An 18315-nucleotide genomic window follows, 5' to 3' on the forward strand; every position below is an offset into this window, starting at 1 on the left:
CAGACTAAGGATTAAAGATATTGTTGCTCCTTTTTTTCAAATTATTGCAATAAATTTCCCTTTGTTACCAATGAATCTCACTTACCTTTAGCTATATCTGTTGCCCAGGTCATTATATGATCCATATCCATCTCTTCGCTTCTGTTGCTATTTATGTAGTCATACAGTGATCCAGCAGAAGCATATTCTGTGAAGAAATAGCACACATATTTAAAAAAGGCTTTGTCTAATGCTGGACAGGTGAACGGTGATGTTTGGCTTTCCTAATGAAAAGCATTTACATGAGGAGCACGCTTTGAATGCATGCAAATAGGGAGTTGACTGTACTGGAGAGTCACACAGGGCCTTTAAGGGTGTGCTCTCTGAAAATTTTCAGCAATAATCCACCAATTCTGGCAGGAGGGCCTTATCAGACTCCGTTCAGCCTTCTGGTGCTGATATAAAAGACAAATTTTGGATTCTGTGGTGTGTTCTGAAGTACATTTCCAGTTCATGCAGGACCTTTAAAGGTAAAGGACCCCTGACAATTAGGTCCAGTCGTGGCCAACTCTGGGGTTGCGGCGCTCATCTCGCTTTATTGGCCGAGAGAGCCGGCGTACAGCTTCCGGGTCATGTGGCCAGCATAACTAAGCCGCTTCTGGCGAACCAGAGCAGTGCACAGAAACGCCGTTTACCTTCCCACCGGAGTGGTACCTATTTATCTACTTGCACTTTGAGGTGCTTTCGAACTGCTAGGTTGGCAGGAGCAGAGACCGAGCAACGGGAGCTCACCCCGTCGCAGGGATTCGAACCGCCTATCTTCTGATCGGCAAGTCCTAGGCTCTGTGGTTTAACCCACAGCGCCACCTGCGTTCCTCACAGGACATTTAGGTTCATAAAATCTCAACTAAACCAAGTGCCATCTCTGAAACTTCTTAAGATCTACCACTTCTTATTTCCCAGAATTGTTTTTGCACGCAGCACTGTAAACTGTTCCCTGGGTTCATGTTCTGACAAAATACTTTTAAAAATATACAAATCAGCAAAGACTCTCTAACACATAATGCTTCTTCGTTTCAGTTATTGCTGCTTTATAAGCCGTTCGTCCTGTTTTTGCAGTTCCATTGCTTTGCTCTTCCAAGCACATCCATGTGCTTTGTTTCGTATACATCACATGCTTCAAATTACATACCCTTCAACCAGGGACTTGTGTAAACTGTTCATACAACAGTTTGGCCAATTAAGAGAGATAAAGAGGTGTAAACAACTCACATAAAAGTAAGGATATTTGCATTGCCGTCTTTGAGGAGGACCTACACATGTCAAGCAAATTTGTATTTAATTTAAAATATAATCATAGATTTGTAGAGTTGAAAGGGACCTCGAGGGTCATCTCATCCAACCCCCTTTGATGCAGGAATATGCAGCTGTCCCACACAAAAATCAAACCTGCAACCACAGCAATATTAGCACCACGCTCTAACCAATGGAACTATCCATCTAGTTTATGTGTTGTAAAAAAGGAATAACTTTGATTTATTAAAAACAGTTAGCATGCCCTCCATGAATATGTCTAACATACTTTTAAAAAGTCCTCCTAGTTGGTAGCCGTTATTACATCTTGTGAGAGTTCACGCCATAGTTTAACTATGCATGAAGAACTAATTTTGCTCTGCTGCTCTGAATCTTCCAACACTCAGCTCCATTGTGTGGTCCTAGTTTTACGAGGATGAGAGAAACACATGCACTCTCTATGCAGTTTCCCATACCATGCATAATTGTATACATCGCTATTAAGTTCTCGCTCACCCCACTTATTCACCTTTTTTCTATCCTAAAAAGCCCCAATGTTCTAAGAGAACAAGGGAGAAGTTCACGGGGTTTTTTCTAGAAAAAATAGCACCGGTTACAACCTTTCTTTATTGGTGGTGGGGCATTCTTTCTGAGGTGTACACTCAGTATTTCAAAGGCATTATCATATTGACAGTCTTATTTTCAATCTCCTTCCTAACAATCCTTTTTAAGTGGGAGATACAGCAATCAGCAGTCCAAGTGCAGGAACAGTTGTTGGATCTCACTCTGTGCAATGTGTGTTTTCAGAGATTGGAAGGATGGCAAAGGGCACTAAACCCTAGAGCTCAATCTGAAGACTGGCCTGTAAACTCCTGGGAGTATTCCGTAGCCATTGTAGCACAGATGCCAGGGCAGGGCACAAAGTATAAAATATAACTGCAGAAAGAACTATTTTTAGACAGAAGCACACTGGTGTTGTGAGCAGTGTTAAACAGAGAAAGGAGTTAAAACTTTCTGGCCATTAAAGCTACACAAAAGTAGTAATACACTGGTCACTGCAAATACAGATACAGTGGTACCTCGGGTTACAGACACTTCAGGTTACAGACTCCGCTAACCCAGAAATAGTACCTCAGATTAAGAACTTTGCTTCAAGATGAGAAAAGAAATTGCACTGCAGTGGTGCGGCAGCAGCAGGAGGCCCCATTAGCTAAAGTGGTACCTCTTAAAGTGGGGGACACCTGGCTTGAGAGCAGTACATGTGAAAAGGATCTAGGAGTCTTGGTTGACCACAAACTTGACATGAGCCAACAGTGTGAGGCGGCAGCTAAAAAAGCCAACGCAATTCTGGGATGCATCAATAGGAGTATAGCATCTAGATCAAGGGAAGTAATAGTGCCACTGTATTCTGCTCTGGTCAGACCTCACCTGGAGTACTGTGTCCAGTTCTGGGCACCACAGTTCAAGAAGGACACTGACAAACTGGAACGTGTCCAGAGGAGGGCAACCAAAATGGTCAAAGGCCTGGAAACGATGCCTTATGAGGAACGGCTAAGGGAGCTGGGCATGTTTAGCCTGGAGAAGAGGAGGTTAAGGGGTGATATGATAGCCATGTTCAAATATATAAAAGGATGTCACATAGAGGAGGGAGAAAGGTTGTTTTCTGCTGCTCCAGAGAAGCGGACACGGAGCAATGGATCCAAACTACAAGAAAGAAGATTCCACCTAAACATTAGGAAGAACTTCCTGACAGTAAGAGCTGTTCGACAGTGGAATTTGCTGCCAAGGAGTGTGGTGGAGTCTCCTACTTTGGAGGTCTTTAAGCAGAGGCTTGACAACCATATGTCAGGAGTGCTCTGATGGTGTTTCCTGCTTGGCAGGGGGTTGGACTCGATGGCCCTTGTGGTCTCTTCCAACTCTATGATTCTATGATTCTATGATTCTAGGTTAAGAACAATTTCAGGTTAAGAACGGACCTCCAGAACAAATTAAGTTCTTAGCACAAGATACCACTGTACCTAGCATTTCAGAAACAGTAAGAGCTTCTTAAATGTAAAACACATACACCCAGGGCCAGATTTAGGTTTGATGAGGCCCTAAGCTACTGAAGGTAATGGGGCCCTTTATATGTCCAGCTGTCCTTTGTCAACAACAAATTGTCGCTGTTTTTTGTGTGTGTTGAATATATGCTATATGGTAATTTATGGACCTAATAGGTATCTAAAGCCATTTGCACATAACAAAAGTATGTATTTTATCAAAGTAATTGTTGAACTGAAAAGTAGTTAAGAAGAAGTATATTAATAGTGAAATACAATTAAGAAGAAGTATATTTTTGGGGAGCCCTCAAGAGAGTGGGGCCCTAAGCTACAGCTTATTTAGCTTATACGTAAATCCGGCACTGCATAAACCACAAAAGGAAGGCTTGTAACTTACCCGTAACTATGCCATAGTTGGGGGGTTCGAGAACAGCTCCATAAAACTGAATGATGTTTTTGTGGCTGAGCACGCTGAGGATTTCTGCCTGTTCAAAATACAGAAAATGTTAAGTTGTCAATGTAAAACTGCGTACGGCTCCAGAGCGCACCTATAGTAAACGTTTAAATCAAACTATCTCTGAATCCATCTCTTTCACAAACAAGATTTGAATATGCAAAGAATGCACGCCGGGTTAAACGGTGGACACTCAGTAACACTTCTGAGAATCAACCACCTTCACATCCTTGAGTAAGGCTTTGTAAGTATCATCAACCAACAGTTTCATAATTTGGAAGTATGAAAGCCATTATATTGCAAGTTCTATCTTCAGGTGGTTGAGCTGTCACTCTAGAGGCCTTTTCCTGTCTCGATAAATACACAGATGCAACACCCTTCATTGGCTACACAATAAGAGACAAGGGGACTTATTTCTTACCAAAATACTGTAGAGACAAAAGTCAACAGTAAACAGGGGTGGCACATCCCATTTCACTGCCGCCCTCTCACTGCCTCCCCTCTGGTAGAACCACACCTCTCTTACCGGTGAGATCTTGCCAGAAACCAGTGCCAATGCCAGTGGTGGTGAGGCGGGCACTGCCTCTTGGGCTTCTGCGACTCGAGGCAGGCAACTCACCTTGCCTCATCGGTGGGCTGGGACTGGAGGTCAATGTACTTGTAGACTGATTTTACCTTTTACAGATTAATTTTCTGTAAAAGGCTGTACACATGCCACCAGTATCCAACAAAAATCAGGAACATTATGTTTCACCCAGAAAAAGATGAAAAAATGCTCTACAAGTTGAACGGCAACAACCATGAAAATTGCCACAACATACATAAATTTACATTTTCCTTCTGGCTGAACGTATTTGTGAAAGCTCCATTTTGAAAATAAACTCCATTCGGCTACCAGATCAACCAACCAACATTGTGTTTAATATATCAGCTAAATTTCACAGCGTGAAGCACTCTCTCATGCCACAAAATTACAGGGTTAGACGTGTTTAACTATGCTAGCACTCTGATTAGCAGAACATCACTAAGTGCTTACTAATATTTATCACTGTTTCACGTGAGAGTTGATTAGTTATATGGTTCGAAAATATTTGCCACATTCATGTGAAGAACGCTAAAATGATTCAGAAAGGATTGAAGGCAGGTAAGGAAAGAAATGGAACCCAAACGTTCTCCAGAATTTTAAGGATCAGTAACAATTTAAACCTGGCAAAGTTTTATCTGTTAACTGTCCCTCACAATGTTTTATGGAAGTTAATTCTTCTCTACCATCTGCTGCTCAATCCTGATGGTGTCTGGGGTTACAGCAGGATAATGCCAGCATATAAACACCCTTGTGAAGTTGTCACAATGCTAGAACTTCCTAGTTGCATAACCAAAAGCAAAAACAAAAACGAACAACAACAGAACAGGAGAAACAAGAGATTGGCATACCATCACCAGCCACTTCTGCAAAAGCTCTGGCCGCACTGCGCCCCAATGACAACCCCACAGTACCCACGGCAGTAGCACACCAATCAACACATGACGATGGCAGGGCCACCATGATTATACATCACAGAACCCAGCCCACCTCTCATTCAACACAATGCGCTAATTCAGACCCAGAAAGAGGTCACAGAACCACACGTATCAGACAGACGCCTCCATGATTAGGAGAAGAGAAACGAACACCCGCCACCACAAATTCCAAGACTCTTCTCAAACCCTGTGGAATCCCAAACATAGCTGGCCCTTTCAATACCAAACTGTTTCTAGCCACTTATCTTAAGCACTGATATTGACCATGAACCCCACATAGATGTAAAGGATCTGATCTTCATCAGAGAGTTAACACTCAAACAACCGAGATCGCAAGGCTTCCTGTCTACCACAATGTAATATGTGAGCAAACCCTTAGCCCACAAACCCCAATGTGGAGAGGCTTTAGCTGAGAAGAAGGACATACCTTTCATCACATGCAGAATGCCCAGGGTTCAATCTCAGCATCTCCAGGTAAGGCTGGGAAAGACTCATGACCGAGGCCTTGGAGACCTGGTGAGTCACTATAGAAGAGGGTTTCCCAAACTTGGGTTGACAGCTGTTTTGGACTACAACTCACATCATTACTAGCAAGCAGGACCAGTGGACAGGGATGATGGGAACTGTAGTCTAAAAACGGCAGCAAAACCAAGTTTGGGAAACCTTGCCTGGATAGACAATATACTGAGCTGGATGGATCAATCATAAAAGGCAGCTTCCTTTCTTCTTAAGTCTTATTCCAACCACATAGGGATGATGAAGCTATGCCTGTCTTGCTCAAAAGTAAGTGGTTTGGGGGATTATAAACTTTCACCCTAATCCCACAGATGTTCAGACCTTGTTGTTGTTTAGTCGTTTAGTCGTGTCCGACTCTTCGTGACCCCATGGACCAGAGCACGCCAGGCACTCCTGTCTTCCACTGCCTCCCGCAGTTTGGTCAGACCCATGTTTGTAGCTTCGAGAACACTGTCCAACCATCTCGTCCTCTGTCGTCCCCTTCTCCTTGTGCCCTCCATCTTTCCCAACATCAGGGTCTTTTCCAGGGAGTCTTCTCTTCTCATGAGGTGGCCAAAGTATTGGAGCCTCAGCGTCAGGATGTGTCCTTCCAGTGAGCACTCAGGGCTGATTTCCTTCAGAATGGATAGGTTTGATCTTCTTGCAGTCCATGGGACTCTCAAGAGTCTCCTCCAGCACCTTAATTCAAAAGCATCAATTCTTCGGCGATCAGCCTTCTTTATGGTCCAGCTCTCACTTCCATACATCACTACTGGGAAAACCATAGCTTTAACCATACGGACCTTTGTTGGCAAGGTGATGTCTATGTTCACACCTATGACAGCACAAACCACAGTATGTGCCATCAATCTCATCTTATGAAAGGCATTAGTGAAAGGGTTGACTTAGCATTATTATCTTAACCAACAGCTATCGTGATTCTTAGGATATATGAGATACGTCAGCTGCACTGATGCAGCTAATTCTGTTGCAGTTAAAAGGCTCACCCACCACTGTTCACAAGCCCCAGGCCGCTCTCTGTGCAAGCATATGCTACTTTGCAATGGTAGCTGCCGCCAGCACACATGTGGTTGTTTTGCCACAAGTTACCAGCAGTGTGGTAAACTGGGACATTGTGCCAAAGCTGCAGTGCTTGCACCTCACTCCACACAGTGGTTATTTGCCATGGGGAAAGATCAACTCCTTAGCCCACCAGAGGGTTTCTCTCCTCTTCATAAATGGTCTTTACTATTCAATTGCCTCAAATCTTGGGGAGCAAGTTTTTCCAATTGCTGTCCAATTTAAAATATTATTCGTACAGCCACTATATAGACATATCTTCTTCTCATACTAGGCAAAGCAGAGGGGAAACTGCACGGTGCACAGTTTGTGGCTATTTTATACCCACAAAATCTGGTCTGCCATCTGTTTCATTGAGGCCACTGCTCCTTCTCTCCAACTGCAAAATGAAACTGCCACATAAAAACCCAGACAGCATGTTTACTTAGATAGGCTCATTTCTTCTCGGAATCTTTTTTCTTTCTTTCTTTTCAGGAAATAAAACATTTAAACAAAAGCCAGTTGCTTACGTTTGCTGAAAAGTGAGCTAGGCACCACAAGTTCCAAAATACATAAATAAAATTAATGGAATATGTTCCCTATAATCCATTCTGAGCCACAGTGGACCCTGCTTGGAACTCGTAACTGCCCACGTATTCCAGATGCCACTGCCACAGAGTTTAAAGAACACAGGGGAAAAACAACACACAGGAGACAGAGTTTGAAGCAAGAAACACAAGAATGCTCTTGTAGTGCCGTGGTCCCTGTCCAAATCAGCTCCCCCACAGGGCAGTAGTTCCCTAAATTTTGGGGACACTGCCCCCTTGATTCCTTAAATTCATCCCCAGTGCTGCCTACCGTACCCTATAAAAAGCATTATGCAAATAGCGCTTTTCATGGTCCACTAAGAAACTCAGCTTTTACTTATACCACAAAAATCCAACTTTTGTAAAAGATCCAGAATGGATTCTCAATATTTTCAGTTGTGTGACATGTGTACAAGTATCATCCTGCATTTTCTGTGGGAGTTGTTGAGTTTTTGACTTTTGGGGTGCCAGATTATGTTTTGAGCTATTTTTAAGGAAATTCGCCAAAATCTACACTTTCAACATGGGTTGCCATACGTCCAGATTTCCCCAGACATGTCAGCGATATCCACCTGGACACTGTTTACGACAGCCGAATCCCAGTTAGGTCTGGGAAATTCCGAACATATGGCAACCCTAAACACCAGAGAATAGCGCTGCTTGGCATGTGCAGAATTGTGGACAATTTCACTCATGTGTTGCTTTTTCTGCTAATTGTAACGGCGGCATATGATTTCTACACTGCACACAAAGCCGTTGGGGGAGACCAGGATTTCTATCTAACAATGCCCTTAGGGCAAATGCACGAGACCTGTGCAGATTTTCATAGCTGAAAAGTTATATTATATCAAATTATGTTCCACTAAAATGTCCTATTGGTCTTTGATAAGGCAAGTGCTGGCTAATTTTCTCAGCACTGGGGCCAAAGTGTGCAGTGTTGGGAAGCTAGGCATCTTGGACAGAATAATCCATTGTCTAACAAAGATTCTCTTTCTCTACTTCATGAACAGCAACATCTCTTGAGAAATTGAGAATGCTCCCCTACAGCGTTCATCAATGGACTGCCCTCCAGATGTTGTCATCAGTGGCAATGAGATCCCCCACGCCTCACCCTAAGCGCATCATAGTCTCAGTTAAGTTCTGACTTTTAATGCAACCCAAGTGAATATACATTTTGCTTCCATAAACCACGGGAACCCTTCTTGCAATGCGTTCCAATAAATAATACGTTTCTGGATACATAAGTATGACTATCTTGGGCACATCACTTTTAAGGCACCACTAATAAGCATCAGGGACGCGGGTGGTGCTGTGGGTTAAACCACAGAGCCTAGGACTTGCCGATCAGAAGGTCGGCGGTTCGAATCCCCGCGACGGGGTGAGCTCCCGTTGCTCGGTCCCTGCTCCTCCCAACCTAGCAGTTCAAAAGCACGTCAAAGTGCAGGTAGATAAATAGGTACCACTCCAGCAGGAAGGTAAACGCCATTTCTGGTTCGCCAGAAGTGGCTTAGTCATGCTGGCCACATGACCCGGAAGCTATACGCCGTCTCCCTCGGCCAATAAAGCGAGATGAGCGCCGCAACCCCAGAGTCGGCCAATACCTTAATTTATAGCTTAGTATTGAGTCACTGTGGCTTTGCCATAGTTGTGCTATTGCCTAACTTGAAATCTAGCGCTTGGGCAACTTGTGAACAAAGTGAGAAAGAAAGAATGAAAGGCAGACAAAGTACCTTCCTTTCTTCGGCAAAACCTTTAAAAACTTCTCACTCCTGAAATTGAGAGAAATTCTATGGACTTTGTGCATCCCGAGGTAAAGTTCTTAACCCGAGATACTACTTCCGGGTTAGCGGAGTCTGTAACCCAAAGTGTTTGTAACCTGAGGTGTTTGTAACCCGAGGTTCCACTGTATATTAATAAGTAGATTGGTTTGCTGAAAAGAATCCATTTTGCTTCAGAGATTTGACTGAATTCAAACTTTACCACAGTCAGAATCACACTGAAGTTTCCATTTTTCAGATCTCACTTCTTCAGAAAAGAACATTTTCTTGAGAACATAGTTCCCCCCCACACACTTTTTTTTACATTAAAATTAAGATTTCATCCTTATTTCTTCTTTTAAGCACAGTGGAAAGGACTGGTTTTTCTCCTCTATGTTCCAACCAAGCCGAAGGACAGAATCTTCGCTCAAAGCTCACAATCAAAGAGACCTCTCCATCGCTTCTCAATTTATCTATTGCCACAATTCTCTTTTAAAAGGGGCATCTGGCAATAGAACCTGAACACAGGGATTTTAAAAAAGCATCAGGCAGAAATATACCTGTCAAAATCCGATTGTGGTCCAAATCCAACCAGCTGTTAAGCGGAGCAATAAGAACGCGCGCACACTTCTGCCTAATAAAATTTGAATCAAACACTTTGCATCTGATTCTCTATGTGAGCTTTTATGCAAACTTCTAAAGTGCAAGGAATCCTGGGGTGGAAAAGCTATTCTGAGAGCTTTCACATAGTTCATATAATTAGGGAAACCACTTCCTTTGATTGTAAGTGTTCAAAACAGCTGAATTTCTGCTATCAAAGGAACTCTATGATTTGGGTCATCTCTTTCACTTCCTCTTTCATGTTTCTCAGGATGAGAGGTGAGAGGCTGTGGAGCACATTATTGGGGGGAAAATTCACTTTTTGTTTTAAGGATTGAACTTGGACTATTCAAAAGGTTGTCATTTGGGAGCGATCTTTCTTCCCCTCCTTCTGTTTCCTTCTTTTTCTGTAGTGTTAGTGAACGCAGTCCAAAATGCCAATTTAAGACTCAGAGAAAACTGGTTTATATGGTTCATAAAGAAAGCAATTTTTTATATATATTTTTTTATTTTGCTTTGTACGGTTTGGGATGAATGTGTAATTGGAAGGGGTAGAAACTGGCAAGGTCTTAGTCTCTCCATCTTCATTTCCTTTGGCAGTTCTAAACCCTGGCTGAGCCAGAAGAAGAAGAATAAAAAAATATATGAAAAGCGTAAAGAAAACCTTGCCTTTCAGAACAGCTATCCGTAAGTATGCCTCTTAAAAAAAAAAACATACAAGTCAAAAAGAAACCAGCTATCCTGTTTAAAGTGGGGGGGGGGGGGTTACTAGTGCTTAAAAATCAATTATCAAAGCTGTGATAGTGTTAAGTGTCCAAAAGGCTTTCTCCTGCCAAACCACCATTCTTTGTGTGCAGAACAAATGCTCTTCCCACTCTCTCTCTTGCAATAAAAATAATTTTAAAAATGACTGCATGGAGTATCCATGTGTTTCGTAAAATCACTTTTGTACGTTTTAAAGTAGGTTTTACAGTCCTCAGGTATGGAGGCTGACCTTAGGTTTGTTGGAGAGAGTATTGTTTACTAATGTGTATAAATTACTATTGTTCATTGTTTTGAATATTTTTAGTACGTACTTTCTGCTGTGTATATTGTAATTTTGTGTTGTCAGCCATACTGAGACCTTCAAGCATAGAACGGTATACAAATTTAATTTAATAATAATAATAATAATAATAATTTTTCTTGATTTTACTGTTTTATCTTTTGTAAACCACTTTGAATGTTGTTGTCTTTTTTAACAAACAGGGAGTGTATACATTTTATTAAATAAATTAATTAAGCTATTTAAGCTACTGGGAATCTGTCGACTAAGGCCACAATCCAAGGCAAACTTAAGCATGTTTAAACTGATTGACTTCAATGGACTTCAGTGCAAGCCACTCCTTATTGTGCCAGGGCCTTAAGGTACAGATAAGGAATTATTTCTGAGAATTATTTATTTCCTTGGTGGGATACTTGCTTAGCCTTGGAAATACCAGGTGCTTTCATTATCATACGTTCAGAATTATTTCTACAATTTTAAAGATATGAAGCTTCACTCTTTTTTTAAATGGAAGCAGGAATTCTTAGGAATCAACCAGAAAAGGGTTTCCCAAACTTGGGTCTCCAGCCATTTGTGGACTACAACTCCCACCCTCCCTAGCTAGCAGGAACAGTGGTGGGGATGATGGGATTTGTAGTCCAAAAGCAGCTGGAGACCCAAGTTTGGGAAATACTGAACTAGAGCCAGTAGATGAGATTGAAGACTCAGGCAGGAAGGTTACAGTTTACATTATATGATATGATCTCTTTTGTAAGACCATCTTCTGTGCATCATTTTTCTAGTTTCCCAGTCACCTGGCCAATACATAGCACTGGTACCTGAAATCAAACACAGTACTGGATTGGTGTCATCTAAACAGGAAAGACCTAGGAGTTGGGATGGTCTCAAAATACTGGTCCCATTCGACTGCTACTTGTGCCATGGGATAAAACTGGTCCAGGCCTTTAGTTCATGCGCTCCACTCGCTATGCCTCTCCTCACACAAAAAGAAAATAATAACTATACTAGGAGACCTTTTATTTGTATGTGATATAGAGGCAGGTTCTCTTAGCTGCCATTAATTTCTTTTGGGGGGAGAAATGCAGAACAAGGGTACGTTTGTGTGCAGTAAATTCAAGGTCTCTTTCCGATATCATCCTAAGTAGAATTGCAACAGCCCTTAAGGAACGCAACCGAACAGTTGCATTGGAGGGAAAAGTGAAATGTACCTTCTCTTGATAAACATGAATGCTTCTGCAAGGGGCACTCCAAAAGCCATATAAACCTTGCGGGATAAGGGAGATGCCAAGACTCACAAAAAACATATCTGGTTGGCTACCTTTTGCCCTTAACACAATTGCTGTGCCTGACCAGTTTTGTGGCAAGAACAGGAGAGCTCCTTGCAAACACTGACTTGACCTTAAATAGTCAACACTGGTTCTTGAGTATTTTTATGGTTTAGTCGAAATACTTGATCACCACACTCCTCCCCCTCTGCCCTCCCCACAAACTGCCAGGCAGCTTCCAAGGCCTATTAGGCGCCTACTCTTTCCCGTCCAGGAATGAGTACCCTAATTTGACATCTTAAGCCACTCGCTGCTTTTTAACTTGTTCATTAATTATCTCAAGTTAGGAGCAAGCGGTGAGGAGGTGACTCGATTGATGATACCTAATTATTTAAGGTGGTAAAAACAAAAAGGGATAGCAAAGAGTTCCAAAGGGCTTTCTCCAAACTGGGGGAATCTAAACACGTGTGAGGTGGTGGTTACAAAATCTCAACTTTACATAAATGCTGAGTGGGTCTAAGCTGACCATAGGTTTGTGGAGGATAGCTCAATGAAAATGTATATGAAGTGTGCAGCTGCTGGGGGGGGGGGATAACTCCATGTTGAGATTGTTGGGAAAGGAATAAAAAATAAAAGCTACCAATATCATAAGCTGCAGCCACACTTAGAATACTGTATACACTGCAGAAAAAGGGTAGTGTAGAGGTGGAAAAGGAAAACCAAAATGACCAAGGGGCTGGAGCAACTCCTCTATCAAGAAAAGTTACAGCATTGGGGCTTTTTTTGTTTGTTTGTTTGTTTGTTTGTTTGTTTGTTTGTTTAGAAAAAAATATAAGGGGGTATCTTACTGCAGATAACCAGCTTTATCAGTTCTCCTGGTGAATGTAACTTCCCATGCCAGCCTTGGTTTGGTTTGGTTTGGTTTAGTTTCTATGTGCTTGTCTCATGAAGATCTATTTTGTTACATGGGATTATATGGATAGAATTCGATCAAAATGCTTTAAAAAAATAAAAATAAAAAGGTAAGGCTGAACTATAGTTGTTGTTGTCTAGTCGTTTAGTCGTGTCCGACTCTTTGTGACCCCATGGACCAGAGCAAGCCAGGCACTCCTGTCTTCCACTGCCTCCCACAGTTTGGTCAAAGTCATGTTAGTAGCTTCGAGAACACTGTCCAACCATCTCGTCCTCTGTCACCCCCTTCTCCTTGTGCCCTCCAACATCAGGGGTCTTTTCCAGGGACTCTTCTCTTCTCATGAGGTGGCCAAAGTATTGGAGCCTCAGCTTCAGGATCTGTCCTTCCAGTGAGCAGTCAGGGCTGATTTCCTTCAGAATGGATAGGTTTGATCTTCTTGCAGTCCATGGGACTCTCAAGAGTCTCCTCCAGCACCATAATTCAAAAGCATCAATTCTTCAGCGATCAGCCTTCTTTATGGTCCAGCTCTCACTTCCATACATCACTACTGGGAAAACCATAGCTTTAACTATACGAACTATAGTAGAGGAGTATAAAAGCAGGCATAGTATAGAGAAAGAGTGGGGAGGCATTTCTTCCTCTCATAGCAATATAACTAGGGGTCATCCACTGCAGTCGGTGGAAAAATCACAACACACAAAGGTATTGCTTCACACACCACAAAGTTGGTTCCGCTTTTCAGTTTCCGTTGTGTTCTCTAACCAGCAAGCATTAAAGAAGCATGTTTGTCTGCATGTGGTAAAAGTTTGAATGTTTGATAACTGGGAGGAAGGCATCTAAACATGTTTGCTCCACCCAGCACACCAGGGCTGTGAGAGACATCGGAAGCAGCCGTCCACTGAGGACATCCTTGCCTACAGGATGTGGGACTAACATCTAGCTGCTTCGGCAGCCAGGAGATTCAGTTGTGGAATGGCATTTGTTGGAAGGGGAGAAGGGAATTTATAGACACCTGTAGTGACTATTATATCCAGTGCTATTTGCCTAGAAAAAGAGGTGCCAGAACTCACCACGAACACCTCCCTTGTTCTATTAGAATAGCCATGGCGCCAACCTGAGAGATACCAGAACGAGACGTTCTGGCAAGTTCTGGCTGGGGGGGGGGGGAAGCCCTGATTGTATCACTGTCTATTTTATTTTGTATCAAGAACTTTGATTAGTAGGCAGGGTATAAATACAGGCCATGACCATTTTGCATGGGGGTTCAGTTCACAGCCCCCATGTGCCCCATCCCTGTTCCCCCCACCCACCCATTTCTCTCTCTTCCAGGTTCAAAAGGAGCCACGTGTCAGCGATCGCACATCATTTGGATGTGCCTGAAATGGCCACTGGCTGTACTCTTAAATAAAAATGAATAAACTGTGGGAAATGCTATCACAGGATGGCTCCTAACTTGGGGGGGGGGGCTTTAAAGGAGGAGATTGGACAAATTTACTGAGGATAAAGCTATCAGTACCAGTCAGATGGCTGTACAGTGGTACCTCAGGTAACAAACACTTCGGGTTACAGACTCCGATAACCCAGAAATAGTACCTTGGGTTAAGAACTTTACCTCAGGATGAGAACATAGGAAGCCCCCATTAGCTAAAGTCGTGCCTCAGGTTAAGAACAAACCTCCAGAACAAATTAAGTTTGTAACCAGAGGTACCGCTGTATATTATCTCCAGAAACAGAGGCAACAATGAATCTGATCTAGCAGGGATCTCTGGTTTGATCCAGCAGGGATTTTCTTATTCTTATTCTTATATTATGGGACAACAGTTCCTGTGATCAGCCTGTCCGTGCGTTTATGTAAGCGAACCAAGTGGGAGCCTTTTCTGTTTCTGTGCAGTGCCCAGCTAAGATAAACAGGTGCTCAATGTTTCCTTATAACTGTTTATACTTGCCCTCTTAAAAAGGAAACTTTCTTCATGCACATCTTAAATGGCAGGGCGAGTAAGCAGAGAGGAACTTTATGATAGTCTGCAGCTGCACTGCACTAGGATTCGATTTATATTTATTTATTTTCTGTCCATATTGCTCGATGCACAAATATTTTGGTTTTGGGTGTCCCCCCCCCCCCAGTAAGAAAGCCACCTTCTAAATGAAAGGGAGGGAAGGTAACTGGAACATAAGACTGCACTGCGAAGTGTAGCAACTGTCAAACTCTATATTTTTAAAAAAGGGGGGAAAGAGTGAAATTGCTTTGGAGAGCAACTAGGGCAGGGGTCAGCAAACTTTTTCAGCAGGGGGCCAGTCCACTGTACCTCAGACCTTGTGGGGGGCCGGACTATATTGGGGGGGGGGAATGAACGAATTCCTATGCCCCACAAATAACCCAGATATGTATTTTAAATAAAAGCACACATTCTACTCATGTAAAAACACCAGGCGGGCTCCACAAATTGTCTTCTCTCTAACAATGCTAAACTTTTCTATATACAGAAATGTTGGGTTTTTGTTTTTCTTTTTTTAAAGATGGAGCATAATCCAAAAACATGATTCTTCATCTGCATTCTAAAGGGATAAGATCTTATATTAAATGTAAAAAAATAATAGTGATACAGAGTGGCTGGGGAAAGAAGCCAGATGGGTGGGGTATAAATAATAGAAATATATTAATTATTATTATTATTATTAGTCTTTTGTGTCACTTTTAATGGCAAAAGTCTGCTCAAGGTGGTTTTCAAGGTAAAAATACAGTACAGTTAAAATAAGCAATGCAAATAATAAACAGGGAACAGTATAATTAATAAACTGCGCCACATTGTTGTATGTACAGGAAAAGACTAAGCCAATGGTTGTTCCTTGTATTTAAGTGTGCAAGTTAAGAAGCCGGAAACAAAATCCACTGACCACTGCTGCTACGCTTCACTTCTATCTCTCCTTATCACCACCCACTTCACACCATGAAGAAATGTTGCAATTCCCAACGCCTGACTTAAATTTGCGTTTGAATTGTGTCCTGAGAATGCAGCCTATTTAGGTCAAGGAAAATGTTCTAAATGTAAAGCAAAACTGGAACGAAAATGTATATACTGCTGACTTGACAGGGCAGTGACAATCCCATTATTTTCAATGGAAGGTACTCCCAGGTGAGAGTAACACAGGATTTGCAGCCGTATTTGGCCAAATAACGCAACCACAGGAGGAAAGAACATGTACAACACGCTATTAAAACAACTTGTCACATCACTTCTTCCTTTATGCCACAAGCCATTCCAAAGGATGGCACATCATGGTAAAGAGCTCCTTATAAACAGAGCCTGCTCCAAATTTTGGAAAGCTTGCCTGTTTGCTATGTCCTTGTGGCAACACGCAAATGGGTCTTTTCTGTGGTGGCTCCCTGTTTGTGGAGGCTTCATTACCTATCTTTAGGTGCCAGGCAAAAACCTTCTTCTTCTCCGTGGCCTTTGGCTAGTTAAACTATCTTTGGCTGTTTCCGCTTCTTACTATATTTTGTTTCTTACTATCTTACTTTTTTAACAAAACTGTAAACCACCCTGCGATTCTCGGATGAAGGGTGGTATAGAATTATTATTATTATTAATTTGAACACCTCTTAAGCTATCGTAACAAAATTGCTCAGATCATGGAGCAGGTTTTCGTCTATATTTGCATGTAATTGGACACTGTTTTGAATCAGGATGGCTGTCCTTCAGGGCACAGGGATGACAGAGGTCAGAGTCCCCTTAAAGGATGGTCCAGAGAGCAAGGTGAAATCACAATCCAAGGTCGAAGGGCACACAGGGGTCAATGAGAGATGCAGAGTCCAGTCAACAGAGCATGGTCATACGCACAGGGAAGTCAGGTTTTCAGAAAGGCAGTGCCAAAGGTAAACAAAAAAACCTGGAATATCAAAGTTGTATTCCAGCAACTTTCCAAGGGACTGAAGGCTTTTTCCCTAGAGCCTGCTAAACCTCATCCTAGGCACAGCTTCCACATGAGGAAGCAGCTCCTGAATGGCTGATATTGCTTGCAATGGTATCCATAACTGATTTATAGTTTTAGCTGTACAGTGGTGCCTTGCAAGACGAAATTAATCCGTTCTGCGAGTCTCTTCGTCTAGCGGTTTTTTCGTCTTGCGAAGCAACCCTATTAGTGGATTAGCGGATTAGCGGCTATTAAAGGCTTAGTGGATTAGCAGCTAAAAGGCTATTAGCGGCATAGCGGCTTAGAAAAAGGGGGGGAGCGAAAAAAATCGCAAGACTCGCAAGAGTTTTTCGTTTTGCGAAGCAAGCCCATAGGGAAATTCGTCTTGCGAAGCGCATCGAAAAACGGAAAACCCTTTCGTCTATCGGGTTTTTCGTCTTGCGAGGCATTCGTCTTGCGGGGCACCACTGTATTTTATCTTTCGTGTTTTTGTATTACCTGCTTTATACTTTGGGGAAACTATTCTATGATTCTTTGGCAATAAAAGGGTGGCCTGACAGTTTTGTTAATATAAATAATCACAGTGTTTAATTCTGTGAAAGCAAAGTTTCATTATCCGTTTGTTTAATTCTGTAAATTTTTATCTTGCTATCGGTATAGACTAGCATATGAATACATAAAACACAGTTGTGTGCGGAGGAAGGAATGCATTTATATAAGCAGGTCAGAAGAATTTGTGCAAGAAGCATTCCGGTTCTTAAAGGAAACAGTGAAACACCTCTGGGGCTTTGAATCATTTGCTAAGATAATATTGAAGTTTATATTGTACCAATATTGAAGTCCAATACTGTACCAATCCCAGAGTCCCATCCCTGTTTTCACCACCTACAATAGGTCTTCACAGGCAACTCTGCAGATGCAATACAGTAAATATGGTGCACAGTTACAAAAGGCAACACCTCCTTCAAAATACAAAACAGGTTCATATTTTGAACAATATTGTGTGGATACTAAATGTGCAGGAAAGACTACGGTGTTAAGCAGTACATAAATTGTTGAAATGAAATGAAATGAAATAAAGGAAGGAAGAAATGAAGATAGCAAATACTGTACTTGTTGCTGAATTGCAGGCACAACCCATGAGACCCAAGGCTACAATCATGTCTGACACAAACCCAAATCTCTTAATAATAAACACGTGGAAATAAAAAACCAGCAGTACTATTGAATTATATTCTATACTTTTTTTTTAGGTAACTTAATTGGTTGCTTCACCATTTTTACAGGTTCCGTTTGCAGGATTAAATTTAACCTACAGGGTATTTACACAAGCAACTAACCAATATAGTATAAAGGAACTGGTATGTTGAGTTTGGATGTGGGAGAATCCCAGTTC

General features: G+C 42.1%; 1 protein-coding gene across 2 annotated transcripts in view; it reads right to left on the reverse strand.

Annotated features, from left to right (window-relative positions):
* Window positions 1–18315, reverse strand: part of MAP3K20 (mitogen-activated protein kinase kinase kinase 20) — a 65324-nt gene that overhangs the window by 42317 nt on the left and 4692 nt on the right. For both annotated transcript variants that reach the window (XM_082198754.1, XM_082198753.1), the window contains exons 3-4: window positions 3709–3796; window positions 86–187 (exon numbers count right to left, since the gene is read on the reverse strand). In XM_082198754.1, coding sequence (XP_082054880.1) covers window positions 86–187; window positions 3709–3796 — 190 coding nt within the window. The remainder of the gene's footprint in view (window positions 1–85; window positions 188–3708; window positions 3797–18315) is intronic.

The sequence above is a fragment of the Podarcis vaucheri genome (genome assembly GCF_965113315.1).
Source record: "Podarcis vaucheri genome assembly, chromosome: 1".
In the NCBI taxonomy this organism is placed as follows: domain Eukaryota; kingdom Metazoa; phylum Chordata; class Lepidosauria; order Squamata; family Lacertidae; genus Podarcis; species Podarcis vaucheri.